The sequence below is a fragment of the Hemiscyllium ocellatum genome, chromosome 10 (genome assembly GCF_020745735.1).
Source record: "Hemiscyllium ocellatum isolate sHemOce1 chromosome 10, sHemOce1.pat.X.cur, whole genome shotgun sequence".
NCBI classification, from domain to species: domain Eukaryota; kingdom Metazoa; phylum Chordata; class Chondrichthyes; order Orectolobiformes; family Hemiscylliidae; genus Hemiscyllium; species Hemiscyllium ocellatum.
This window is the reverse complement of record NC_083410.1, coordinates 86,899,500-86,923,059: the sequence shown is the minus strand read 5'-3', so window position 1 is coordinate 86,923,059 and position 23,560 is coordinate 86,899,500. Positions and strand designations below refer to the sequence as shown.

Sequence of the window (23,560 nt, the reverse complement as noted above, 5' to 3'; positions counted from 1 at the left end):
GATTATTTTAAATTTTTAAAAAAAAAAACAGCATTCTCGCTGTCACATAAGCTTCCTTCCATTTCTTTCCAAGGATGATTGTTTGTTTTCTAGGCAGACATTCAAGTATGGAAGTCAAAAGGTTGATGTGTTAACTATACTTTGTGAACATTTTGCTGCTCATTGGACACTGACACATTTTTTCAAAATATTTATAAAATAAAATTGTTGTTAACAAGTAAGGGATTATTTTTTAAGTTTTCAGTGTAATACAGTTGCCCAATTATGAAGCAGTCATGCCATAAAACAGCTGCATTAACAACAATCATAGTTCACAATTGAGTACAAAAAGTGGTGATTATCCATTTCAAAGGACATAGCTCCTTGCAAGACATGCACAGCTGAACAGAGATGTTGAACATGGGGAGGCATCAATGAAAAGGAAAATAACTCAGGAACATTTACATGGGATATGGATGGATAGGACCCCCAAAGGATCTATTTCCATGTTATGTATCTCTATGACTCTATGACATTAGCAATGTGCAAGGTAACAGTCCTGCCAGTTCCATGTTCCACAATATCAAAAAGGATGGAGGAAGCCAGTTCAAACATTTGTGGATTATTATTGTTGGCCCATGGCAAGGAAGGCTTCTGTGGAGATAGTGGCCTTCTCTATGGAACTTTAAACCATCTTTGTAGGTCCTGATGACAACAGTACAAACTATGGATTCCGCCATTTGTGTCACCTTAATCAGGCTGATAAACACATTAGTCGTGGTCTTACAAGTTCTTCCTCACCAACTCTAAGTTCCAGTCCCACAGGGATAGGAATGATATGCCACCGACCCAGAAAAGGACTGATTGTGAAAAAGGGCATGGAAGCAGGAATTCTATTTGAAACAGTGAAATATTTCACCCACTGCCTCCACCATCACTCCAGATATACATACCATGCTGCCTCTCAATTGCCAAATCTTTCCCTGCACAGGTGCAGGTGAAACAATCATAGGCAGGGCACTCAAGTTTCAAAAGCCCCAGTGGCTGTCAGCTGTAAGCATCTCAAAGTCACAGAGATCAGAGCAGTCTGCCACTACCTCTGCAGTAGCCATATGGATTAAGCCATTTAGGATGCTAGGGAAAGTGAACTAAAATTCTGTCATTTGCTAATCATGTACACATATGTTTTATGAAAATGTTTTGTTAGTATCTTTCAACAAAATTATTTCTGTGACTAGCCAATGAATTGAAACCTGTGTCTTTTTCTTTTGCCATCTTTTGGTTTGCATAATTCAGATGTAACGATTAACTCCTAAACCATAGTAAGCTGCTGACTGAAACACACATGGGTTGATCCTCAAGTCACAGGAATGGCAGAAAATTCCTAATTACTGTATAATTACAAAAGGTCCTAAACTATCATTCAATATTTATTTACAGGTGTAATAATAGGCTGAATGTTACATTTAGACACCATTTGCAGTGGGGAAGATCAGCAGTAAATCAGGACACTGGGAGATTCAGTGGCATTTTGTCAATTACTTTTTAACCCAGCCATTTCATTTGCTTCTGACCTGCTGGCTTCTTAATTAGAGCAGGTGAGTGTAAAGGCAACTTTCATCAGTCTATTTCAGCTCCAATATTTAAAGGAATTCTGCCGAGGTTAGAATTGATATTGTTAATATTTTTTCATAGAGCCACAATCTGCACAGGTGCCAAGATGGCATCACACTGGAGATAATATTGTAAGAGCCACAAGGAGATTCTATTCTTTATAAATTGGAGAAAGGAGGTATCCTAAGAAAAACATGCAGCCATTCCAGTGGGGATCAGCAACAGAAGTAGTGCCTTGTTTCTGGAGGCTGGGCCACGAAGATTCAATAACACAATTGGGGCAAGAAAGTTTAATATAGTGCAGTATAGCATAAAACACCTTACTCTGCCTATTATAGCCTTCCTCTCTACATCATTTCTTCTACCAGTAAATCTTGCAGCTGCACCCATCCCTTTTTGTTGCATCCCAAGTTGACAATCCACCAGTGTCACTGACCTTCATGCTATATGAACACAAAGTGGGTGGGGGATGCACAGCAATGAGAATGCACAGATGCTTCAGTGTGATGTGGACAATTTCAGTGAGTAGGCAAATGCATTACAGGTGATGTATAAACTGGATAAATCTGAGGTTATCCACTTTGGGCGCATAAATAAGAAAGCAGATAATATCGGAATGGTAAAAGATTTGAAAAGTGAAGGTGCAATGAGACCTGTGTGTTCTTGTATACAGGGCACTGAAAGTAAACATATAGGTGCATCAGGTAAATGAAGGTGACTGGTATGTTGGCCTTCATAGCAAGAGGATTCAAATACAGGAGCAGGAGTGTCTTGCTGCAGTCTTGCAGGGTCTTGGTGAGACTACACTTGGAGTATTATGCATAGACCTGGTCTCCTTATCTGGGCAACAAAATTCTGGATATGAAGGAAATGCAACAAAGATTTACTGGATTGATTCCTGGGATGGCAGTGCTGACATATTGTTATGACACGGGGTAAACCAGTCTGCTAATTTAAACCTGACACATGGAGAAGCTCATCTCGCGCCATAATCTAGTAAATTTTGAGAGGCAAAGAACATTATTGATTCCCATATTGGTTAAGAATCTGTCTGTCTCATCCTTTAATATTCTTAATGACATATCTTTGACAGCCCTCCATGGTAAAGAATTCCCTAGATTAAATTTCTTTTCTCAAGGTAGACAGATGTTCTCGTCTCTGTTTTTTTAATGGGTTACCTTAGTCAAGATTATGATATCTAGACTTTCCCACAAATGGAAGCAATCTTTCAGCATCTACCCTGTCAAATCTGTGAAGAATCATGCATCTTTTAATAAGATTGCCATTCATACTTCTACACTACAGTGAGTAACAAACCCAAACTACTCCACTTCTTCTCATGAGAAAATCCATCCATGCCTGGAATTAACTCAGTCAACCATCTCCCCATGTCTGTGTGGGTTTCCTCCAGGTGCTCTGGTTTCCTCCCACAATCCCAAGACGTGCAAGTCAGGTGAATTGGCCATGCAAAATTGCCTATAGTGTTATGTACATTAGTCAGGGATAAATATAGGGGAATGGGTCTGGGTGGGTTACTCTTCAGAGGGTCGGTGTGGACTTGTTGGGCTGAAGGGCCTGTTCCCACACAGTAGGGAATCTAATCTAATCTAATCTAAACTGTCCTAGAGATCACCATTTAAAGTAAAAAATAACAATTTATTCTTTAAGCCCAACAGAGAATATTAAAACCAACAACTATTTACAACTTTCTCTTAAACCTATCTTTTACCTCCCACTCTGCAATACCCGTCCGATAAAAAATTACAAAAAAATTTCAATTTCAAAATCAGTCAGCTGTCGAATCTTCTCTTTTTATCTTCCTCTGTAGATTTTCCTCAGTCGTCTTTACTTCAGTATTTTGCTCCACAGGCTTTCATATGAACAGATACCTTTCAGAGAGCTATTTCTCCTTGACTGTTCAAAATGTCTGGTTTTATACCCCAAAACATTGGATCATTTCATTGATTTGATGTCATCAGAACACTAACTAGAGGGCATAGGCTTAGGGCGAGAGGGGAAAGAAAAGAGACCAAAGGGGCAACTTTTTCACACAGAGGGTGATACGTGTATGGAATGAGCTGCAGAGGAAGTGGTGGAGGCTTGTACAATTGCAACATTTAAAAGGCATTTGGATAGATATATGAATAGGAAGAGTTTGGAGGGATTGGCCGGGTGCTGGCAGGTAGGAATTGATTGGATTGGGATATCTAGTTGGCATGGACGGGTTGGACCGTCTGTTTCTATACTGTATATCCCTATAACTCCATGACTATAAATTCAAATTCAATTGGATTTTGGTATTTGGGACATAATTTAAACTGATTGGCCGGACTTGAATTTGTTTTTGTTTCATGGCAACACAACTCCAGCTATTTGTTTTGACCAAATGTTACAGTTTTACCTTGTTCAGAACACTCTATGCTTTCAGTCAGTCCTTGCTAACTTCCTCTCTCTCTTAAAGAGGAACAGGTATAGTCCACCTTTACACCTTCATAATAATATGAAGGGAATTTGGATTGGTTAGCTATATATTCAGTGTTGTGTAGGAGAATGGGGAGTGATCTTACAGAAACCTATAAAATTCTAACAGGACTAGACAATGTGAACTCAGGAAGGATTTCAGATATATGGGAGTCCCGGACCAAGGGACAGTCTAAGGATATGGGGTAGGCCATTTAGGATTGAGGTGAGGAGAAATTTCTTAACCCAGAGAATGGTGAACCTGTGCAATTCTCTGCCACAGAAAGCGGTTGAGGTCAAAATATTGAAGAACATGAAGAAGAAACAAACACTGGAATTTGACATTCACTGCAGTTCCATAAAACCCAAGACATTTTGTACTTCTGCAGGACTATATTTAAATACATTGAGGCACTGGAAGGGTCTGACAACTGAATGAACCGTCATTGTACTTCGGCAGAAAGACCTCAATCAGTAATCTTGCCTCAATGCGCATTGGTGCCAGCTGTGCCAAGCTTTAGTGTGTTCCTCAGCACGTAGCCTTGGACCTTGGAATGTGCCGGTCTGCAACACTAGGTTGAGGTCAACTCTTTGCACTGGAAGACCAACAAGTTTCAAGCAGACCAATGAGTTTATATCCTTCCAGGCAGAGTCATTGTTTATTTTGAAGTCTCTCCCAGGCTACAGCAGGGAGAACACAGACCCTGTGTTAAGGAGTTGCTTGGGATGAAGCTCAACAAAAATCACTGCATCTCTCTCCAGACTTCCTTTGCAAAGGTACATTCAAGCAGGAGATGTGTGACAATCTCTTCCTCACACAGCTGCTTTGAGCGCACTGGTGTGGGGCAAGAGAGTCTGGGTGTACATGAAGGATCTCGCAAGTAGTCCCCTTTTCTTCACGATATAAAACAATTGTGGCAGTTTTCAGGATATCTTGTATAAACAAGTGGTCACTTACCAGTTGAACCTTGAGGACTGGATCCCTTTCAGTTGACAGATATTGGTTGATTTGAAGGTGCACTGGTTACCATATATATCTGTAGTTTATTTATTCCTGTACCTATGGGAATGCATTGCTGTAGTATACACAAAAACCTTCTCAATCTGGTTGATCTCATCAGTAGCAAAGTGCTGACACAATGCAAACATGGCATTGATCAGCTGATCATCATACAATCTGCTGTGATGATCCTACTCTCCTAATGTGCAGCTGCTGAGTTATGTTGAGGAACTGATTCTGTATTTGTATAACCTGTATTAGGAGTAAAGGCATTGTCACCATAGTCCCACTCATTAGAGAGAGTTGACTGGTGGTGGTTTAACCTGAAATCTGCCATCCTTATCTGGTTTCACCTGTCTGTGCCTTCTGACCACGACAATGTGGTTGACTCTAGAATAGAATATAATCAAGTAGTATGGAAACAGGCCCTTTGGCCCAACAATTCCACACCAACCCTCCGAAGAGTAACCCACCCAGATCAATTCCCATACCCTATTATCCTATATTTACCCCTGACTTATGCACCTTACCTACACATCCCTGAACACCATGAGCAACCTAGCATGGCCAGTTCACCTAACCTGCACATCTTTGGACTGTGGGAGGAAACTGGAGCATCTGGAGGAAACCCATGGAGACACAGGGAGAATGTGCAAACTCCACACAGACAGTTGCGTGAGGCTGGAATCGGATCTGGGTCCCTAGCGCTATGAGGCAGCAGTGCTAACAACTGAACCACCTTGCTCCCCTCTTAACTGACCTCTAAGGCAATTAGGGACGGATAATAAATACCAGCCTAGTCAGTAACACCCACATCCTATGAATGAATTTTTAAAAACATACATGTAGCTTCCAAAACACCGAACAGCACCACATTTCAATCATAGGTTGGTTTGCATACTCAGGATTATACGGCAAATGTTGTCCAATTGCAGAATCACATCTAATACTGGACACAGTGTTTCAAGTTTTGTAAGCCTGAGTTGATTTGGTATGGTCAGTACCTTAGATTAGATTCCCTACAGTGTGGAAACAGGCCCTTCGGCCCAACCAGTCCACACAGACTCTCCAAAGAACAACCCACCCATTTTCCCTCTGACTAATGCACCTAACACTATGGGCAATTTAGCATGGCCAATTCATCTGCCCTGCATATCTTTAGACTGTGGGAGAAACCAGAGCACCCGGAGGAAACCCATGCAGACACGGGGAGAATGTGCAAACTCCACACAGACAGTCACCCAAGGCTTGAATTGAACCTGGGACCCTGGTGCTGTGAGGCAGCAGTGCTAACCACTGAGCCACTGTGCAGCCCCCAAAATTTGAAGGAATATTCTGTTTGATACAATCCACCAGTCTTTAGGTTGTATGACCTACGTACCTGACATCACATCAGCACTGAAATTCATATGCCACATTATTTAATTGGGTGAAAGACAAAACATCTTTTTGGCTAGATGGCGGTATCCTGTTAACAGTGAATACCATTTGTGTTGCTTCTGCGCAAAAGTTTTTCAAATTTTTGATATATTTTACTGTTGCACGGTAATCTGAGGTAAACTGGTCACTTTTCAGGACCAAGAGTGATTACCCTTGGGTTCTTCATTACATAGCAAGGAATTATCTCAGTAGGGGAGCCATTATCCCACAAGATAACCTTAATGCACCCTTTTTCAGTATCACATTTTTATAGTGAACAAATGGCTCATGCACTATTTATAAGATTGCCATTAGGCCAATCATTAAACATGTGAAACGATAGGAATAGCCTGTGAAAGTAGGTTCTGGACTGGTGGTGCTGGAAGAGCACAGCAGTTCAGGCAGCATCCAAGGAGCAGCAAAGTCGACGTTTCGGGCAAAAGCCCTTCATGAGGAATAAAGGCAGTGAGCTTGAAGCGTGGAGAGATAAGCTAGAGGAGGATGGGGGTGGGGACAAAGTAGCATAGAATACAATGGGTGAGTGGGGGAGGGGATGAAGGTGATAGATCAGGAAAGAACCCCTAGCTGACTTCTCAACCAGGACTTCGATGAAAAGGAGTTAATTTGACTGTTCCATTTCAAAGGGGGACTCAAGCATAGGACAGAGCTCATTAAGACATATAAGGAAATTCTTACGTGCAGTTACAGATTCAAGTACAGTAAAGATATCATCTACATACTAGAAATAAGAAACAGTTAGGAAACTAGTTGTCATTTCATTAGGACGTATTTCTCATGGAATCCAACAAAGAAATTTATGAGAACGAAGTCTCACAGAGATCCCATGGCAGCACCATCTATTTGGACATACACAGTGTCTTTAAAAGTGAATGCAAGTTATTGAGTTGATAAGTTTAATAAATATTGATTCACACGACGTTTAGACCACCATGAGAGTACATAATGTCCAGTATGTCAGTTTCACAAACCCGTCAATCACTCCTGTGCCCTCATGTGTTGACCCTGGCAAATTTCACATTGCTCAGCATATCATGTGAATCTTTAACTATTAAAGCAGTAATGCTGTGATATGTTAGGAAATAATTGCACCTTAATAAATTTCAATATCTAGTGTTTTCCAGGTACATGCTAGTTAGTGGGTGGAAGTGAATTGGATTCTATCAAGTTTCAGACATGTCAGATTTCTTGCTTACTTAATTCCCTTCCATAAGCACCAGAATCCAATTTCCTTATCCCTCCCTCCATCTTATACCTGCTACAATTCTGCTCCTGTTCTCTCTTATATAGTTAATCATCACCTTAACCAGCTGAGCAGGCAAGCTAGATTCTATATTTCAGTATCTCAAGATTTAGTTCATATTGCAAGTGCTGAAGTTTTACTGTCCAGGTTTGATACATCACTTCAATTACGTATTCTCTCCAACCTTGGGGAACTTTGGCCAAGTCAATTTGTTCTACATAATTTTGTAGATGGGGAATGCACAAGGACCGAAGATGGTGCACTAGAGAGAAATGGATTTGGAACTCATACAACACACAATGGTATAATATACACAGGCCAATGGAAAAATGACAAAGTAAGTGATATATTTAAACAATCTATTGTTAATGTTTGAAAAAAAAACAAACAATAGCAAGCATGAATGAAAGACATGTGATAGCCAGCTGTTAAGTACTATCACAACGTTTGCTTAAATAATTCTAAAAAGGTTTTTCTTAAATGGATTTCCTCAAAGCAGACGAGAAATGGGAATTTTAGATGATTACTTTTTTCTTACAGTGACTCAATCTGTCTATTTAAATGACTTGTTAAAAATGTAAGAACTGTCTGTGAAATCTCAATTTTTCATTTCATCCGAGACCCCTCAAGCCAGCACATTGGAGTTAGTGGCTGTCTAATAGTTTACTGTCTATTAGACAGCAATACTGTTGTCAGGTATACAGGTTTAGAAAGGTATTACCCCAACAATTTGCTCAATTATGTGCAGCAGCAATCTGTTCTACAAAAAATTTATTGTTTTGTGTTGTTTCACATCCTGTTTTAAACCATGACCAGGTTTTTTTCTCTTATCAATCAAAGAACAAGTCAAGGCTGTTGACTCTAACAAATAAAGGAAATTGCAAAGGAGTTCTGTTCCTGAGAAACTTTCTATGAATCATGACAGCCACTTAAGCTTTGTGTTTCGGTATTGTAAGATTAAACTTAAAATAAGTGCCTACACCTGCAACCACACTGGAAATTAGTTTATAATAGACCTCTCCAAAATATTTTTAAATTGTGTTTTTGCCAAACAGTATTACATTTTATAAAAGAAGATGGAAAGGGCTGGGGAGGCTCAGTGGATCTGGCGGCGTCTTTGAAGAGGGAAGCAGAGTGGTGTTTTGGGTCCGAAATGCATCGTCTTCAGTTCTGGGGATGAATGAATTTAGCGCATTGACTCAAGTTTTTCTCTCCATAGATCCTGCTGGAACTGCTGAGGTTCCCCAGAACTCTCTATCTTTATTTCAGATTTCCAGCACAGCATTTTGCTTTTATTTGAGAATTACATAGCAAGAGTTCATTAAAAGCAGCTTCACAATTTGATTTTTCTTGTTTCAAAATCTTTAAAATGTACATAAGAACACTCACTGTCATTACTCACTGGGCAAGTTACTTACAGACCCATGTTATAGCTTTAGCTGGTGATGAATCAATTATGATTGGACCATTAATTTGGCCTAGGTAGACCAAGTTTGATAAAATTCTGCTAGAGCTTCTTCCCTGATTGCTGACTCTACTTGGATAGATGAGCTCAGTATTGCATTTCAACCAAGTTAGAAATTTCAGATAGGGCTAATGTACATTGCATCTCCATCTGTTGAAGTACCTTAGCATGCATAACCATTTGGAGAAATTGAGGACTGTAGATGCTGGAGACCAGACTCAGGGGTGTAGTGCCAGGGGGACACTGCAGGCCGGGCGGCGTCGAGGGTGGGGGGGTGCCTTGGGCGCGAGCCCCTCATCAGGAATGGCCAGGTGGGGGGCTTATGCCCGGGCCATCAGTTCTCATGCTGCCTGTCCTACTGTGCTTTTTCAGCACCATATTCTCGATGTGCTTAAACACCAGAGATTTTCAGCATTACGCTAGGACGACATCATATATTCTAAATCTGTTATTGCTGCCTTCCTCATGCACTCCAAACTACAGTCTGTCAAGGCCTGTTCACAAGGCAGAACTATTTAGCTACATATTGAAACTGCTTGTAGGTACTTTTGGTCATGTCTTGGGATTTATTGCAGATACTGAAGTTTCTAGTTTTATCTCTACTCACTTCCTTACATTTTGCAATAGTTTTGGAAGGTGCAGTAGTTGAAAAGTGTTCCTGAGTTAGTAGCTGGTGACTGTCCAATGAAATCACACCTTTTGTGATATAAATGCATGAGGAAGAAGAGGAACCAAGAGACTGTAAAGAGAGGTAAATTAACCAGACAGCAGAGAAGTGATAGGCCATCGAATGCATAGATGATAACATCCGGGCAGTAGGCATACTCCCTGAGACTTTATCAACAGTTTTTTGAGAGGCTCTATTTCAGCCATGTAATGTGGAGGCTTCTGGAGCCAAGGGTCATGACATGGACAGTTCTTACAACACAGAGAAAATGATCATAACTCTCATCAACTATATTATCAGCCCAAACTAGAGAGCCACAGAGCAGATCAGTCAATTTGCCGTGAACTGCTTTATAATTATAATCAAAATTATAATCTTTCTCAGGCCACGACAACTCATTTTATATAATTTAGCTATACTTGACTGAGAGGACCATCAAACTTTCAGAAGTGCTGGGTATTCCATGTTTCTGATGTTGACATGGAAACCATGCCAACCATGCTCAACCAACCTGTGTTTGCAAACATTAGAACACTGCATCCAACTCTAGATGCGACTCTGATTTTGGACAACATTTACTAAGTAACCCTGATGGTATTAAGAAATATATTGGAAATCACTTTCAGATTATCAGTTGGGCCTCGCCGTGTAATTCATTTGTATGTCATTTCAGTTACATATTCTTAGACCCTATTCTTTGAAAGCACGAAGAACTTCCATAAGTTGCACCTTTTTCATTGAAGAGAGGGTTATGGAGGCTGCCAATGCTTGCTACATTCCTTATTGCCAACACCCTCATCAATAAAGTTGTACCTGCTTGGTCTGAGTATAATCAGCAAACTAAAACTGACTGTTAATTGTTTTGCAGCATTCTTATGTTAACCATGGTCCAACCAAGCAGCCCCTCTTCTCATTGCTGTATAAACTGGTATTCCCTTTCTAAGTTTGATTTGTTGTGACCCAGTCCTGATTACTGCAAGACAAGAGCTTGGACAAATGTCCCTTGGAAGAGTGAAAATGGATCTGTTTGAATGAGCACAAATTTCAAATGGCCTTGTTAAGATCAAGTTTTCATAACTATAAGACCCTAAAACATAGGAGCAGGATTAGGCCATTCAATCATGATATATTTCTCAACCTCATTCTCTTGCCTTCTCCCTGTAACCCTTAATCCCCTTGCTATTCAAGAACCTATCTATCATAACCTATTAGGCACATGATTTGGCCTCCTCAACTTTCTGCAGCAATGATTTACACAGATTTACCACTCTCTGGCTGAAGAAATTTGTCCTCAACTCAGTTCTAAAGAGTTGTCCCTTCACTGTGAGGCTATGACTTTGGTTCCTGGTCTCACTGACTAGTGAAAACATCTTCTGCACTCCACGCTATCCAGGTCTTTTGGTATTCTGTAAGTTTCAGTGAGATCTCTTCCCATTCTTCTAAACTCCATCAACCCAGAGTCCTCAACAGCTTCTCATGTGACAAGCCCTTCATCCCTGTGATTATTCTTGTAAATGTCCTTTGGACCCCCTCCAATGCCAGTACATCCTTCCTTAGGTACAAGGGCCAAAACAACTCACAATATTCCAAATGCAGTCTGACCAGAGTTTTATACAGCCTTAGCAGTATATTTCTGTTCTTGTATTATTAACCCTCTTGAAATGAATGCTAACATTCCATTTACCTTCCTAACTGTCAAATTAACGTGCATGTTAAACCTAAAAGAATTCTGAACTAGGACTCCCAAGCCCATTTGTGCTTTAGATTTCTGAAGTATTTCTCTGTTTAAAAAATAATTTATGCCTTTATTCTGCCTATCAAAATGCATAACCTCTCACTTTCCCACATTATATTCCATCTGTCACTTCTTTGCCCATTCTCTTAGCCTATCCAAGTCTTTTTGCAGTCCTCCCATCCACCCGTCTTTCTGTTATCTACAAACTTAGTTTAATGACTGATGTTATTAAAATGGGTATGGTGCAAAAAAAGATTTACAAGGATGATACCGAGATGGGTTTGAGTTATATGGATAGGCTGGGACTTTTACCCCGGAGCATAACTCTAAACCTTATAGAGGTTTATAAAATCATGAGGGACATAGGTAAGGTGAATAGCCAACGTCTTTTCCCCAGGGTAGGGGAGTCCAAAGCTAGAGAGTATGGATTTAAGGTGTCAGGGGAAAGATTTAAAAGGGACCTGAGGGGCAACTTTTTCGCACAGAGGGTGGTGCATATATGGAATGAGTTGCCAGAAGAAGTGATAGAGAGAGTACAATTACAACATTTAAAAGATATTTGGACAGGCACACGGATAGAAAAGGTTTAGGGAGATAAGGACCAAACGCAGGCAAATGGGGCTGGTTCAGAAAGGGACGAATTGGGCCAGTAGTTCTGTTTCCATGCTGTATGACTCTATCCAGATCATTCATGTTTAACATGAATAGTTGTGGTCCCAACTCAGACCCTTGCAGTACTCCATTTGTCACTGACTGCCAATCTGAAAAAGACATCTTTATCCCTACTCTCTGTCTTCTGCCAATCAGCCAATCCCTTATCCATGCCACTTTCTTGCCCCTAACACCATGGCTCTAATCTTATGAAGCAGCCTCCTGCACAGCACCTTGTCAAAGGCCCGCTGGAAATTCAAATAGATTATGTCCAATGGCTCTCCTTGTTCTAACTTGCTTGTTACTTCCTCAAAGAATTCTGACAAATTTGTGAAGCAAGAATTCTCCTTGAGGCAGCTGGGCTGACTCAGCCCCATTTTACCATCCACTTGCAAATACTTTGCAAACTCATCATTAATATTTTATCAATGACCATGGTCAGGCTAACCAGCTTATAGTTTCCTGTCTTCTCCTCCCCCCCCTTCTTAAACAGTGGCATTACATTAGCTATTTTCCAGTCATTTTGGACCCCCCCTGACTCCAATGATTTCAGAAAGATAACCATCAATGACTACAAACTCCTCAGCTACCTCTTTCAGAATTCTAGGATGTAGTCCATCTGGTCCAGTGATTTATTCACTTTTAGATCTTTCAGCTTCCCCAGCACCTCCTCCTTAGTGATGGCTACTACACCCACCTTTGTCCCCAACTCTCTTGAAGTTCTGATACGCTGTTGATGTAAAAACTAATGCAAAGTATCTCTTCAATTCCTCTGCTATTTCCTTGTTCCCATTTCTACTTCTGCAGCCTCTTTTTCTAATGGTCTAATGTCCACTCTTGCCTCTCTCTCACCTTTTACATATCGATAAAACTCTTGCAATCTCCTTTCATATTACTAGCTACTTTACTTTCGTATTTCATCTTCTCTGCCCCTTAAATGCTTTTATAGTTGTCCTCTGCTGGTTTTTTAAAGGCTTCCTAATCCTCTGGCTTCTCTCCAATCGTCACTACGTTGTAGGCATTTATGTTGCTTTTGCTTTTACATTGTCCCTGATGTTCATCAGCCATGGTTGTTTCATTCTTCTCTTTATGTTTCTTCTGCCTTGAGGTGAATTTCCTCCCAAATTACCCTCAGAAACTGCTGCTATTGCTGCTCCACTGCTAGGCTTCCCTTCCAATCAGCTCTGGCCAGTTTCTCCCTCATGTCTTTGTTGTTACCTTTATTCAGTTGTAACACTATTACGTCTGATTCCAGCTTCTCTCTCACAAATTGCAGGGTGAATTCTATACTATGGACACAGTCCTTTAGGGGTTCCTTCACTTTAAGCTCCATAATCAAGTCTGTCTGATTCCATATCATCAAATCCAGAATTGTCTGTTTTTTTTTATATAGATATTTTTATTGGGAATTTAACATTTTGACAAATTTACAAAAATAAGCAGAATTTTCAAGCACAAACATTAATATAAAAATAGATCTTAAATATATAATCATCAAAATTCAACTAATAAGAAGAAAAAAAAATTAAACATGTTTGAATGGAGATCTTCCCCCTTGTTCTCAGGGGGCCTTACTACCTTTCCAACGTTCCACCATATCCTCTCCCAAACAGTGTCCCACCCTCGACCCGGGCGCTCCTTAATAGGATTTAGATATAATACCGAGCTAGAGTTAACAGTGAGCGCCGCACCCCCACCCCTCCCCACCCATACCTGAGTATATCTAATAGCATCAATGCCACGTACAAACACACATAACTATAAAATTACAACTCCAACAGATTACAGTTAAGTATAATAACATAGCAAGGAAGACAACCCCGCTCCCAGAGGCAAAAGTAAAGTAGAATAAAGTATCCATTTCTCCCCACGGAGTGTGGGAGAGGCAAGCCAACATAAATTGTCTCTTACGATTTATTTAACTGAGTCCAAAAGTTTCTTGGCCTCTTCCGATGATCTAAAATTATACTCGGATCCTTCGTGGGTAAAGCATAACGTCGCTGGGTAGCGTAAGGTGTATTGAATATCTAAGTCCCTTAAACATTTCTTCACCTCATCAAACGCCTTCCTTCTTCGTGCCAAAGCCGGGGAGAAGTCCTGAAATAACATAATCTTGGATCCTTCATGAATCATAGCTTTAGGATCCTTTCCAAGCTTTCTGGAGGCATCCAGGAGTATCTGCCTCTCCCTATAACTCTGCAGCCGGAACAGGACCGGGCGTGGGCGCTGGTTTGGGCCAGATCCGCGTACTGCGACCCGGTAGGCCCACTCCACCCTTACCCGGTCAGTTTCAGCCCCCAGGTTTAAAAGCTGGGGCAGCCATCGCTCCAGAAATACTACTAACTGTTCTTTCCCTTCTTGTTCTTGAAGGCCCAGCAACCGAATATTCTTTCTCCGATTTCTGTTGTCAATATCATCCATGTAGATTTCAAAGGCCCTGACTCTCTGCTCCAGAGCTCGCACCTGTTCTGCAGCTGTTTGAGCTGCAGCCTCGGAGGTCGTGGCCTTTAGTTCCGCCCCCTCCACTCGGCCCTGTAATTCTCCAATAGTTTGACTCTGTTTCTGCAGCTTTTCTTCGAATGCATTCCATCTCTGTCGGGATTCTGCGATGAAATTGACGAGTGTCGCTTCCAGCCTGGCAATCATCTCTATAAGGCCTGTTTTTACATCAGCTGCAGCAGGAGGAGAGGAGGGTGGGGGAGGGGTCTTTGTTTTCTGAGAGCTGCGGGGTCCCTTTGATTTACTCATTATCCACTCAGTATTAGACTATTTAAATATAATATTCAGCAGCTAATTAAGATTAAAGACATTTTTTGGGTGGTTTGGCAAGTGTGGTGGGGGCAGGAAACCCACTTTTCCCAGGTTTTGGGAAGGGCTCTGTAGACTCAGACTTGCTGAGTCGCCGCCATCTTGGATCTCCAGAATTGTCTGTTTTGCTCCATCACAAGCTGCTCCTTTTGGTGGTGGGGTCTGACTGTAGGTGGCGAAACGGGCCAATTTCACCACCTGCAGTCAGACCCAAACACCAAAAAGATATTTCCTTCCCCACCCCTCTTTGCTTTCCGTAAGGACCACTGTCTCCATGACACCCTCGTCAGCTCCACATTCCCCTCCAACCTTTTCTCCATAATAGGCCCTTTTCCCTGCAACTGCAGGAAGTACAACATCTGCCCCTACACTTGCCTTCTCACCATTGTCCAAGGCCCCCGACAATCATTTAAAATCTGGCAGAGATTCACCTGCAATTCCATCCTGGTCTATTGCATCAATTGCTCTCGATTTGGTCTCCTCTAGCACACACTCGGGGATTGGTTTGTGGAGCACCTGCGCTTTGTACGCTCCAATCAGCACCACCTTCTGGTTACCAGCCATTTCAACTCACCCCTCCTAATCTCTTGGCAACATGTCCATCCTGGGCCTCCTCCATCGTCAAAATGAGGTCACATATGAACTGGAGAAACAACACCTTATATTCCACCTCAGTAGCTGCCTCAACATAGAGTTCACAAGCATCAAAATCTCCCCACCCACAATCTCATCCCATTTCAACCTTCCCTCCCTGCCTTCTTGACCTGACCTAACCTAACCTATCCATCTTCCTTCTCACCTATCCACTCCACTCTTCCCATTGACCAATCTCAATAAACCCCTACCTGCATCCACCTATCAGCACCCCACTGATCTTTCTGGTGTCCACCTATCACTATCCCACCTACCTTTCCCCAGCCCTTCCCTCCTATTTATTTGTGAGCTCCCTTCACCCTCTGATGAAGGGTCCTGACCTGGAATGCAAACTCCCCTGGTTCTCCGATGCTGTCTGATGTGCTGTGCTTCTTCAGCTCCACATTTTATCGACTGACTTCCAGTATCTGCTGCCCTTACTATCCAACCCTTCAAATCTTTCTGCTCTCACCTTAAAAATGAAGAGTGACCTGATTACGAAAAATTCGATAGAGTGGATTTAAAGAAGATGTTGCTGTTTGCAAGGGAAACCAGAACCATGGTCCAAACGGACCCCACCACCAAGGATATATTTCCCTCCCCTCCCCTATCAGCGTTCCGCAAGGACCACTCCCTTCGTGACTCCCTTGTCAGATCCACACCCCCCACCAACCCAACCTCCACCCCCGGCACCTTCCCCTGCAACCGCAGGAAATGTAAAACTTGCACCCACACCTCCACACTCACTTCCCTCCAAGGCCCCAAGGGATCCTTCCATATCCGCCACAAGTTCACCTGTACCTCCACACACATCATCTATTGCATCCGCTGCACCCGATGTGGCCTCCTCTATATTGGTGAGACAGGCCGCTTACTTGCGGAACGCTTCAGAGAACACCTCTGGGCCGCCCGAACCAACCAACCCAATCACCCCGTGGCTCAACACTTTAACTCCCCCTCCCACTCCACCGAGGACATGCAAGTCCTTGGACTCCTCCACCGGCAGAACACAACTACACGACGGCTGGAGGAGGAGCGCCTCATCTTCCGCCTGGGAACCCTCCAACCACAAGGTATGAATTCAGATTTCTCCAGCTTCCTCATTTCCCCTCCCCCCACCTTGTCTCAGTCGGTTCCCTCAACTCAGCACCGCCCTCCTAACCTGCAATCCTCTTCCTGACCTCTCCGCCCCCACCCCACTCTGGCCTATCACCCTCACCTTGACCTCCTTCCACCTATCCCACCTCCATCGCCCCTCCCCCTAGTCCCTCCTCCCTACCTTTTATCTCAGCCTGCTTGGCTCTCTCTCTCTTATTCCTGATGAAGGGCTTATGCTCGAAACGTCGAATTCTCTATTCCTGAGATGCTGCCTAACCTGCTGTGCTTTGACCAGCAACACATTTGCAGCCATAAATATAAGATAAAGATAAATCAATGTAACAGGGAATTCAAGATAATTTCTTCATTGAGGGAATAATTAGAATGTGGAACTCGCTACCATAAGGAGTTGTTGAAGTGAAGAGGATTTGAGAGGAGCTGAAAATGTGTTGCTGGTTAAAGCACAGCAGGTTAGGCAGCATCCAAGGAATAGGAAATTCGACGTTTCGGGCATAAGCCCTTCATCAGGAACTGCAGACCTCATTTTTTTACCCGAGGATTTGAGAGGAAGCGAGATATAAGCATATACGGGAGAAATAAATAAAATAATATGTTGAGTGGATTTGATCAAAGAGGGTGGAGAGCAGTCTTGTCGGGAACTGAAACACTATCCTGCTCCAGTGTGCAGTTTCATTGCGTTTAGAACACAACCACCACCAGGTGGAGCAATGAGCACGCAATCCAAGTAACTTTGTTGTAACCACCGATACTATCTATCCCATCAGCACACGTCCACTGCCACGATTTCATACACTTCACCGCCTGGATGAGAGAGAGTAAGTGCAGGAGCAACCCCAGTCAGCGTCATGGCCTTCCGGGTCCAGAGAGAGCCCCTACATGGGCAGCATGGCCGGGTAGTGAGTGAGGCAGCGGCAGCAGAACAATTATGACAAAGATTGGGTGGTCGAGGAGTTCTATTCCGCAAATACCACTGTGGCAGGTGGAAGACCCCACTTTTTCACCTCCCCGGCACCCTCATTCCCAGCCTCCTAGTGTCAGCGGTGCATATACACGCAGACTCTGAACTACGCTTGTCATAGGCTGCGTCTACACATGCGAGTGGACCATTTTGGTGTGAAGTGCTTTTACGTACACGTTTCTGCATTTCCGGAAACATCTCTTTCTCATTCTTTTAATTAATTATTTGCTTTATCCATTTTCCTTTGTAACTGCACTATTCCACATATTTTATTCAACTGGTTGGAGGTTAGTGGCAATACTAATTCCTGCCAATGCTACACTAGAGATGGATAAATCAATTTGGAACGACTGGCCACCAGTTTTGCACAACTTTCAGTAGCAAACTCCTCACTTCGAAATGTTCTGGCACAATTCTATGTGCAGCAATTGGGAAAAAAAGTGAAATAAATTTGATGGTAAGTTTGAAATTAGCTCAATAAAGCACAGCAGAGCAACCCTGAAATACAACCTAGAAATATTCAGGAAGTCTCGCATCTTTTGACCTGTTCACATCACAGACTTAGAGCCTTTAACTTTGTTTCTTTTTCCACAATGCTTCTGGACATGCTGTGTATTTCTTGTTTGTTTTTGATATTAACAACATTCAATGTCATTGAAAAGAGAAACTCTTTCAAAAGCAGTTTGTAAAACATTCACACATCGAGATGATTGAAAAGTTGATGATTGGAATTTGAATGTGACTACCAATGCTACACGCACAATGTGTTATGAGCTCTCACTTTGTTGAATGATAAGCGATTCTTTTAATTCAATAAACATTGAATCTAAATGGTTACACAGTGGTTGGCACTGCTGCCTCACAGCACGGGAGACTTGAGTTCAATTCCTACCTCGGGCAACTGTTTGTGTGGAGTTTGCACATTTTTTTTAGATTACTTACAGTGTGGAAACAGGCCCTTCGGCCCAACAAGTCCACACCGACCCGCCGAAGCGCAACCCACCCATACCCCTACATATACCCCTTACCTAACACTACGGGCAATTTAGCATGGCCAATTCACCTAACCCGCACATCTTTGGACTGTGGGAGGAAACCGGAGCACCCGGAGGAAACCCATGCAGACACGGGGAGAACGTGCAAACTCCACACAGTCAGTCGCCTGAGGCGGGAATTGAACCCAGGTCCCTGGCGCTGTGAGGCAGCAGTGCAAACCACTGTGCCACCGTGCCACCCCTGAGTCTCCCAGTGTCTGCGTGGTTTTCCTCCGGGTGCTCTGGTTTCCTCCCACAGTCCAAAGATGTGCAGGTTAGGTGAATTGGCCAAACTAAACTGTCTGTAGTGTTAGGTAAGGGGTAAATGTAGGGGAATGGGTCTGGGTGGGCTTAATCTAGTCCCAGGTGTCAGCATCCGGCCCATATCCCTCCAAACCCTTCCTATTCATATACCCATCCAAATGCCTCTTAAATGTTGCAATTGTACCAGCATCCACCACTTCCTCTGGCAATTCATTCCATACACACATGTCGCTTAGATCCATTTTAAATCTTTCCCTTTTCACTCTAAACCTATGCCCTCTAGTTCTGGACTCCCCATCCCAAGGAAAAGACCTTGTCTATTTACCCTATCCATGGCCCTCATGATTTTATAAACCTCCATAAGGTCACACCTCAGCCTCCGATGCTCCAGGGAAAACAGCCTAGCCTATTCAGCCTCTCCCAAAAGGTCAAACCCTCCAACCCTGGCAACATCCTTGTAAATCTTTTCTGAATCTTCTCAAGTCTCACAACATCCTTCCTAGAGGAGGGAGACCAGAATGGCACACAATGGTTAGTGGCCTAACTAATGTCCGATATAGCTGCAACATGACTTCCTAACTCCTATACTCAATACTCTGACCAATAAAGGAAAGCATACCAAACTATCCTATCTATCTGTGACTACTTTCAAGGAACTATGAATCTGCACTCCAAGGTCTCTTTGTTTAGCAACACTCCCCAGGACCTTATCATTGAAATGTATAAGTACTGCCATGATTTGCCTTTCCAAAATGCAGCACCTCGCATTGATCTAAATTAACCATTTTCTGCCACTGGTCAGCCCATTGGCCCATCTCATCAAGATCCTGTTGTACTCTGAGGTAACTGTCTTCACTGTCCACTACACTTCCAATTTTGGTGTAATCTGCAAACCTACTAGCTATACCTCCTATGTTCACTAAATGTAGTTGAACCAACCTCCACCACTTCCTCTGGCAGTTCATTCCATACATGCACCACCACAACCTAAGTTGACCCTTAGGTCCCTCTTAAATCTTTCCCATCTCACCATAAACCTCTCTATTTTAATGTCTATACGTGCATCATTCTTTTCCATTGTGAAGCCTGATACAAAGTATTCACTGGGGCCTGTGCCCATGTCTTCTGTATCCACACACTGTCTCCTGGACATTTTATGTCTCCCTGTAATCTTGCCTGCATGTCCTACTATTATGGCCATCCTGCAGTCATTCTGACTCTGCTGGCCTGTAAACTACCCATGAACCTATTTTGGGCAGATGATTCCAATATGAGATTACTTTTTCATATCCAATACAGTCTTGGCATATTTCCATGGTAATGGTGTGAGATATACTGAAGCAAAGGATTTAAGTAATTTGTGAATTTGTATCAAAAGGTCAATTTATTTTGTAAGTTGGTTCATTTATTTTCTGATCTTTTATCATACATTTTTTTCCTGTTTGTGAAGTTCAAGATACCCTGTATGTTCAGGGCATTTGACGTGACTGAAGGTGGTGATAAACTTATTCATTGATAATATCATGAAGTAATTATTCATCCTAAGGAAACTGGAAACCTGGAAGTCTTCCAAATTGAGATGTTGTGGCTGGGCAAATTGAAAATTTTCAGATTAGAATTGATAAATTGTTATTAGGCAAGGAAGCAGGCTGGATGAATGAAGTTAAGATATAGTCTAGTTATGATTAGGGGTACAAGCTCAAAGACCTGAATGATTTACTCCAGTTCCTTTGTTCCTTCAATTAAAAAAGTAATAATTTTACAGTATTGTGCTTAATACAGTATATTACCTTAATGAGAGTTTTTCTTTCTCAAAGATAAATGGCACTGGAAAACTGGAGCATCCATCAGGTGCGATATATGAAGGAGAATTTAAAGACAACAAATTCCATGGGACAGGCACCTACACATGGCCAAATCAGTTCAAATATATTGGAAGCTTCCATGAGAACAAGTGAGTGACTGCAGACATTAAAATAGAATCTGGTTATTTAGTTAGAGAGGAAGATATGCAAAAATAGGTTTCTATAGATACACACCATATTATAAACACAGATTGGATGCATTGCATGTGCTCTCCACTGATCAACTAATATGTCCATTTTTACTATGCAATGCCATTTTATATCAATTGGAAAGCAAACAGACTCTTTGTTATCCTTAATAGTATAACTAGTTTTTTTCTTTCCAAAATCACAACTTTATATCTGATAAGCAAAAGTATTGAAAGAAAATAACTTGTTTCATAATGCACCTATGATTTTTCTCCTTGGTTAACTGGAGGTAAATCTTCAATTTTGGGAAGACTCCAGGGATGATTCTGGAAGGTTGCAATCCTAATACATACTCTGCGACAAACAATATGAGTAATTAAACATAGCCCCATTCTCTCTGCTCACAATGTAGTAGTTGGCAATATGCTTACAGTCTAAAATTACTATTTATCATTCAAGTGTACTGCTTCTATTAGGACTGGCCTATCAAGTGCAAGCAACTCCTTATTCCTTTCTTTAAATTAATTAATTCTTGGGATCTGAGCATCATTGGCAAAGTGGATATTAATTACCCAACTCTAGTTGCCAGTTTTGATGTAGTTGAGTGCTTGCTCAACTACTTTGGAGAACAATTAAGAATCAACCTCTCTGGCGTTGCATTGGAGTCACATGAAAGTCAGGTCAAGGGAAGAGGAGGATTTTCTTCCGAACAGAAAAATAGTTAAATAGTTTGGTTTCTGTTTATTCATTCTTACACTAATAGCACCATTTTATTTCCACGTTTTTAAAATTAGAGTTCATTTTCAAACTGCCGAGGGGATAAAAAAAAGTTCTGTGCAATATTAGCCCAGGCCAACATTATAGTATTCCAATATGTAACTATTATGCTTCTGAACTAATAGTCTCATTTGCAAGGAATGAAATTCTTGTATTTTAGGTCTTCAACTGGAAACAATGAAATAGAAATAAATTAATTTTACTAATAACATCCTTGTTTTGGATTTCTGAAGTAATTGACTCTTTCCTGTGACACAATACAAACTGACTCTTACAAGTGTGAGTCCAGCAATTTATATCTGGAATCATGGAGACTCTGCAGCACTCCTAAAACGGAAGGCAGGTCCTAGGTATGGAGTTCTCAAGTCCACTTCTGATTGATCCCATTTTTTTTGCTGGTCAGAGAAAGGGATCAGGGAAATCCAAGTTCAGCTAGACCCCCTGAACTATGTGCAAATGTCCTCATTTTTGCTGTAGCAATGACTCAATGCTGAAGTCATGAATTTATAGGCATAGTGGCTCAGTGGTTAGCAATGCTGCCTCACAGTACCAAAACCCAGGTTCAATTCTACTCTTGTACAATTGTCTGTGTGGAGTTTGCACATTCTCCCAGTGTCTGTATGGGTTTTTGCCGGGTGTTCGCCGGGTGTTCCAGTTTTCTCCCACAGTCCAAAGATGTGCAGGTTAGCTGGATTGGACATGCTAAATTGCTCATAGTGTTCAGGGATATATAGGTTAAGTGCATAAGCAATGGGAAATGTTGGGTTACAGGGAAGGGATAGGGATTTGGGTCTGGGTGGGATACTCTGCAGAAGTTTGGTGTTTGGCCAAAAGGCCTGTTTACACATTGTAGGGATTCTGATTTTGGAATAGCTGTATAGAAAGACTATTAAAGGACAGATAAAGCCTGATTAACTGTAATGATGTAAAATTATTTAAATACCATGCCCTTCAAAAAATAATAAAGGTTTCCAGCAAGAGTTTAAAATACTCTTGAAACAATTAGAGCTATTTGTTGACATTGATTTTTTAAAAATTAGCTGGTTTTGTGGAGTTATGAATAAATGTTAAGTTTTATTAGAGATTAACCAAATGAGATTAAAAATAGGCTTTCACATATGAGGTTTTTTTAAGGTAGTGAAAGTCTTTTAAATTTTTTAGACCTTCATTTTATTTCATCTCAACATGGCTCCTGAAGTTTACTAGTGGTGGATTCTGGGAGAATTGATATGGATTGTGTAAGGGATCATGGGAATGGATGGTATAACGGGTGGGGAGGGTTTCAATCCACTTCTTTGCAAAACTATGTTCTGATTTAAGTTTTTTTTTCCTCTATCAATACCTGTAGTTAAGAAATCCTATTCCCATGCAGAAATATTTGAAGATCTCATTGTGGCCTATCTATTCTGGATGATAAATTTCAACGTAAATGCAATCAGCCCTTAGACAGCCCTTTCTAGGAATAGTAATAATTCCTGTCAGTTCTTTCATAGTTATGTTCTTATCCAACCCCGCATTATAGAAAAATCAATCTTCGAAACAGTGCTTAAAGCATTAGGTTTTAAAAGTGTGCACTACAAATAGCATCAATTCATCAATCACGTTCCAATGAATTCATGTTGACGAAACACACATGATAGCAGAATGACCTGATTCCTAAGAGTTTGGCTACTTTCAAATCAGACGTTGGTAGCCATTTGAAAGTATCCAAGCTTATTCTTA

The 23,560-nt window shown here is 41.6% G+C and overlaps 1 protein-coding gene across 3 annotated transcripts in view; it reads left to right on the top strand.

The window, feature by feature from the left end:
* The window catches only part of morn2 (MORN repeat containing 2), a 38,898-nt gene that overhangs the window by 4,611 nt on the left and 10,727 nt on the right, over positions 1-23,560 (top strand). For all 3 annotated transcript variants that reach the window (XM_060831032.1, XM_060831033.1, XM_060831031.1), the window contains 2 exons: positions 7,964-8,070; positions 20,885-21,021. In XM_060831032.1, the coding sequence (XP_060687015.1) occupies positions 7,964-8,070; positions 20,885-21,021 (244 nt within the window). The remainder of the gene's footprint in view (positions 1-7,963; positions 8,071-20,884; positions 21,022-23,560) is intronic.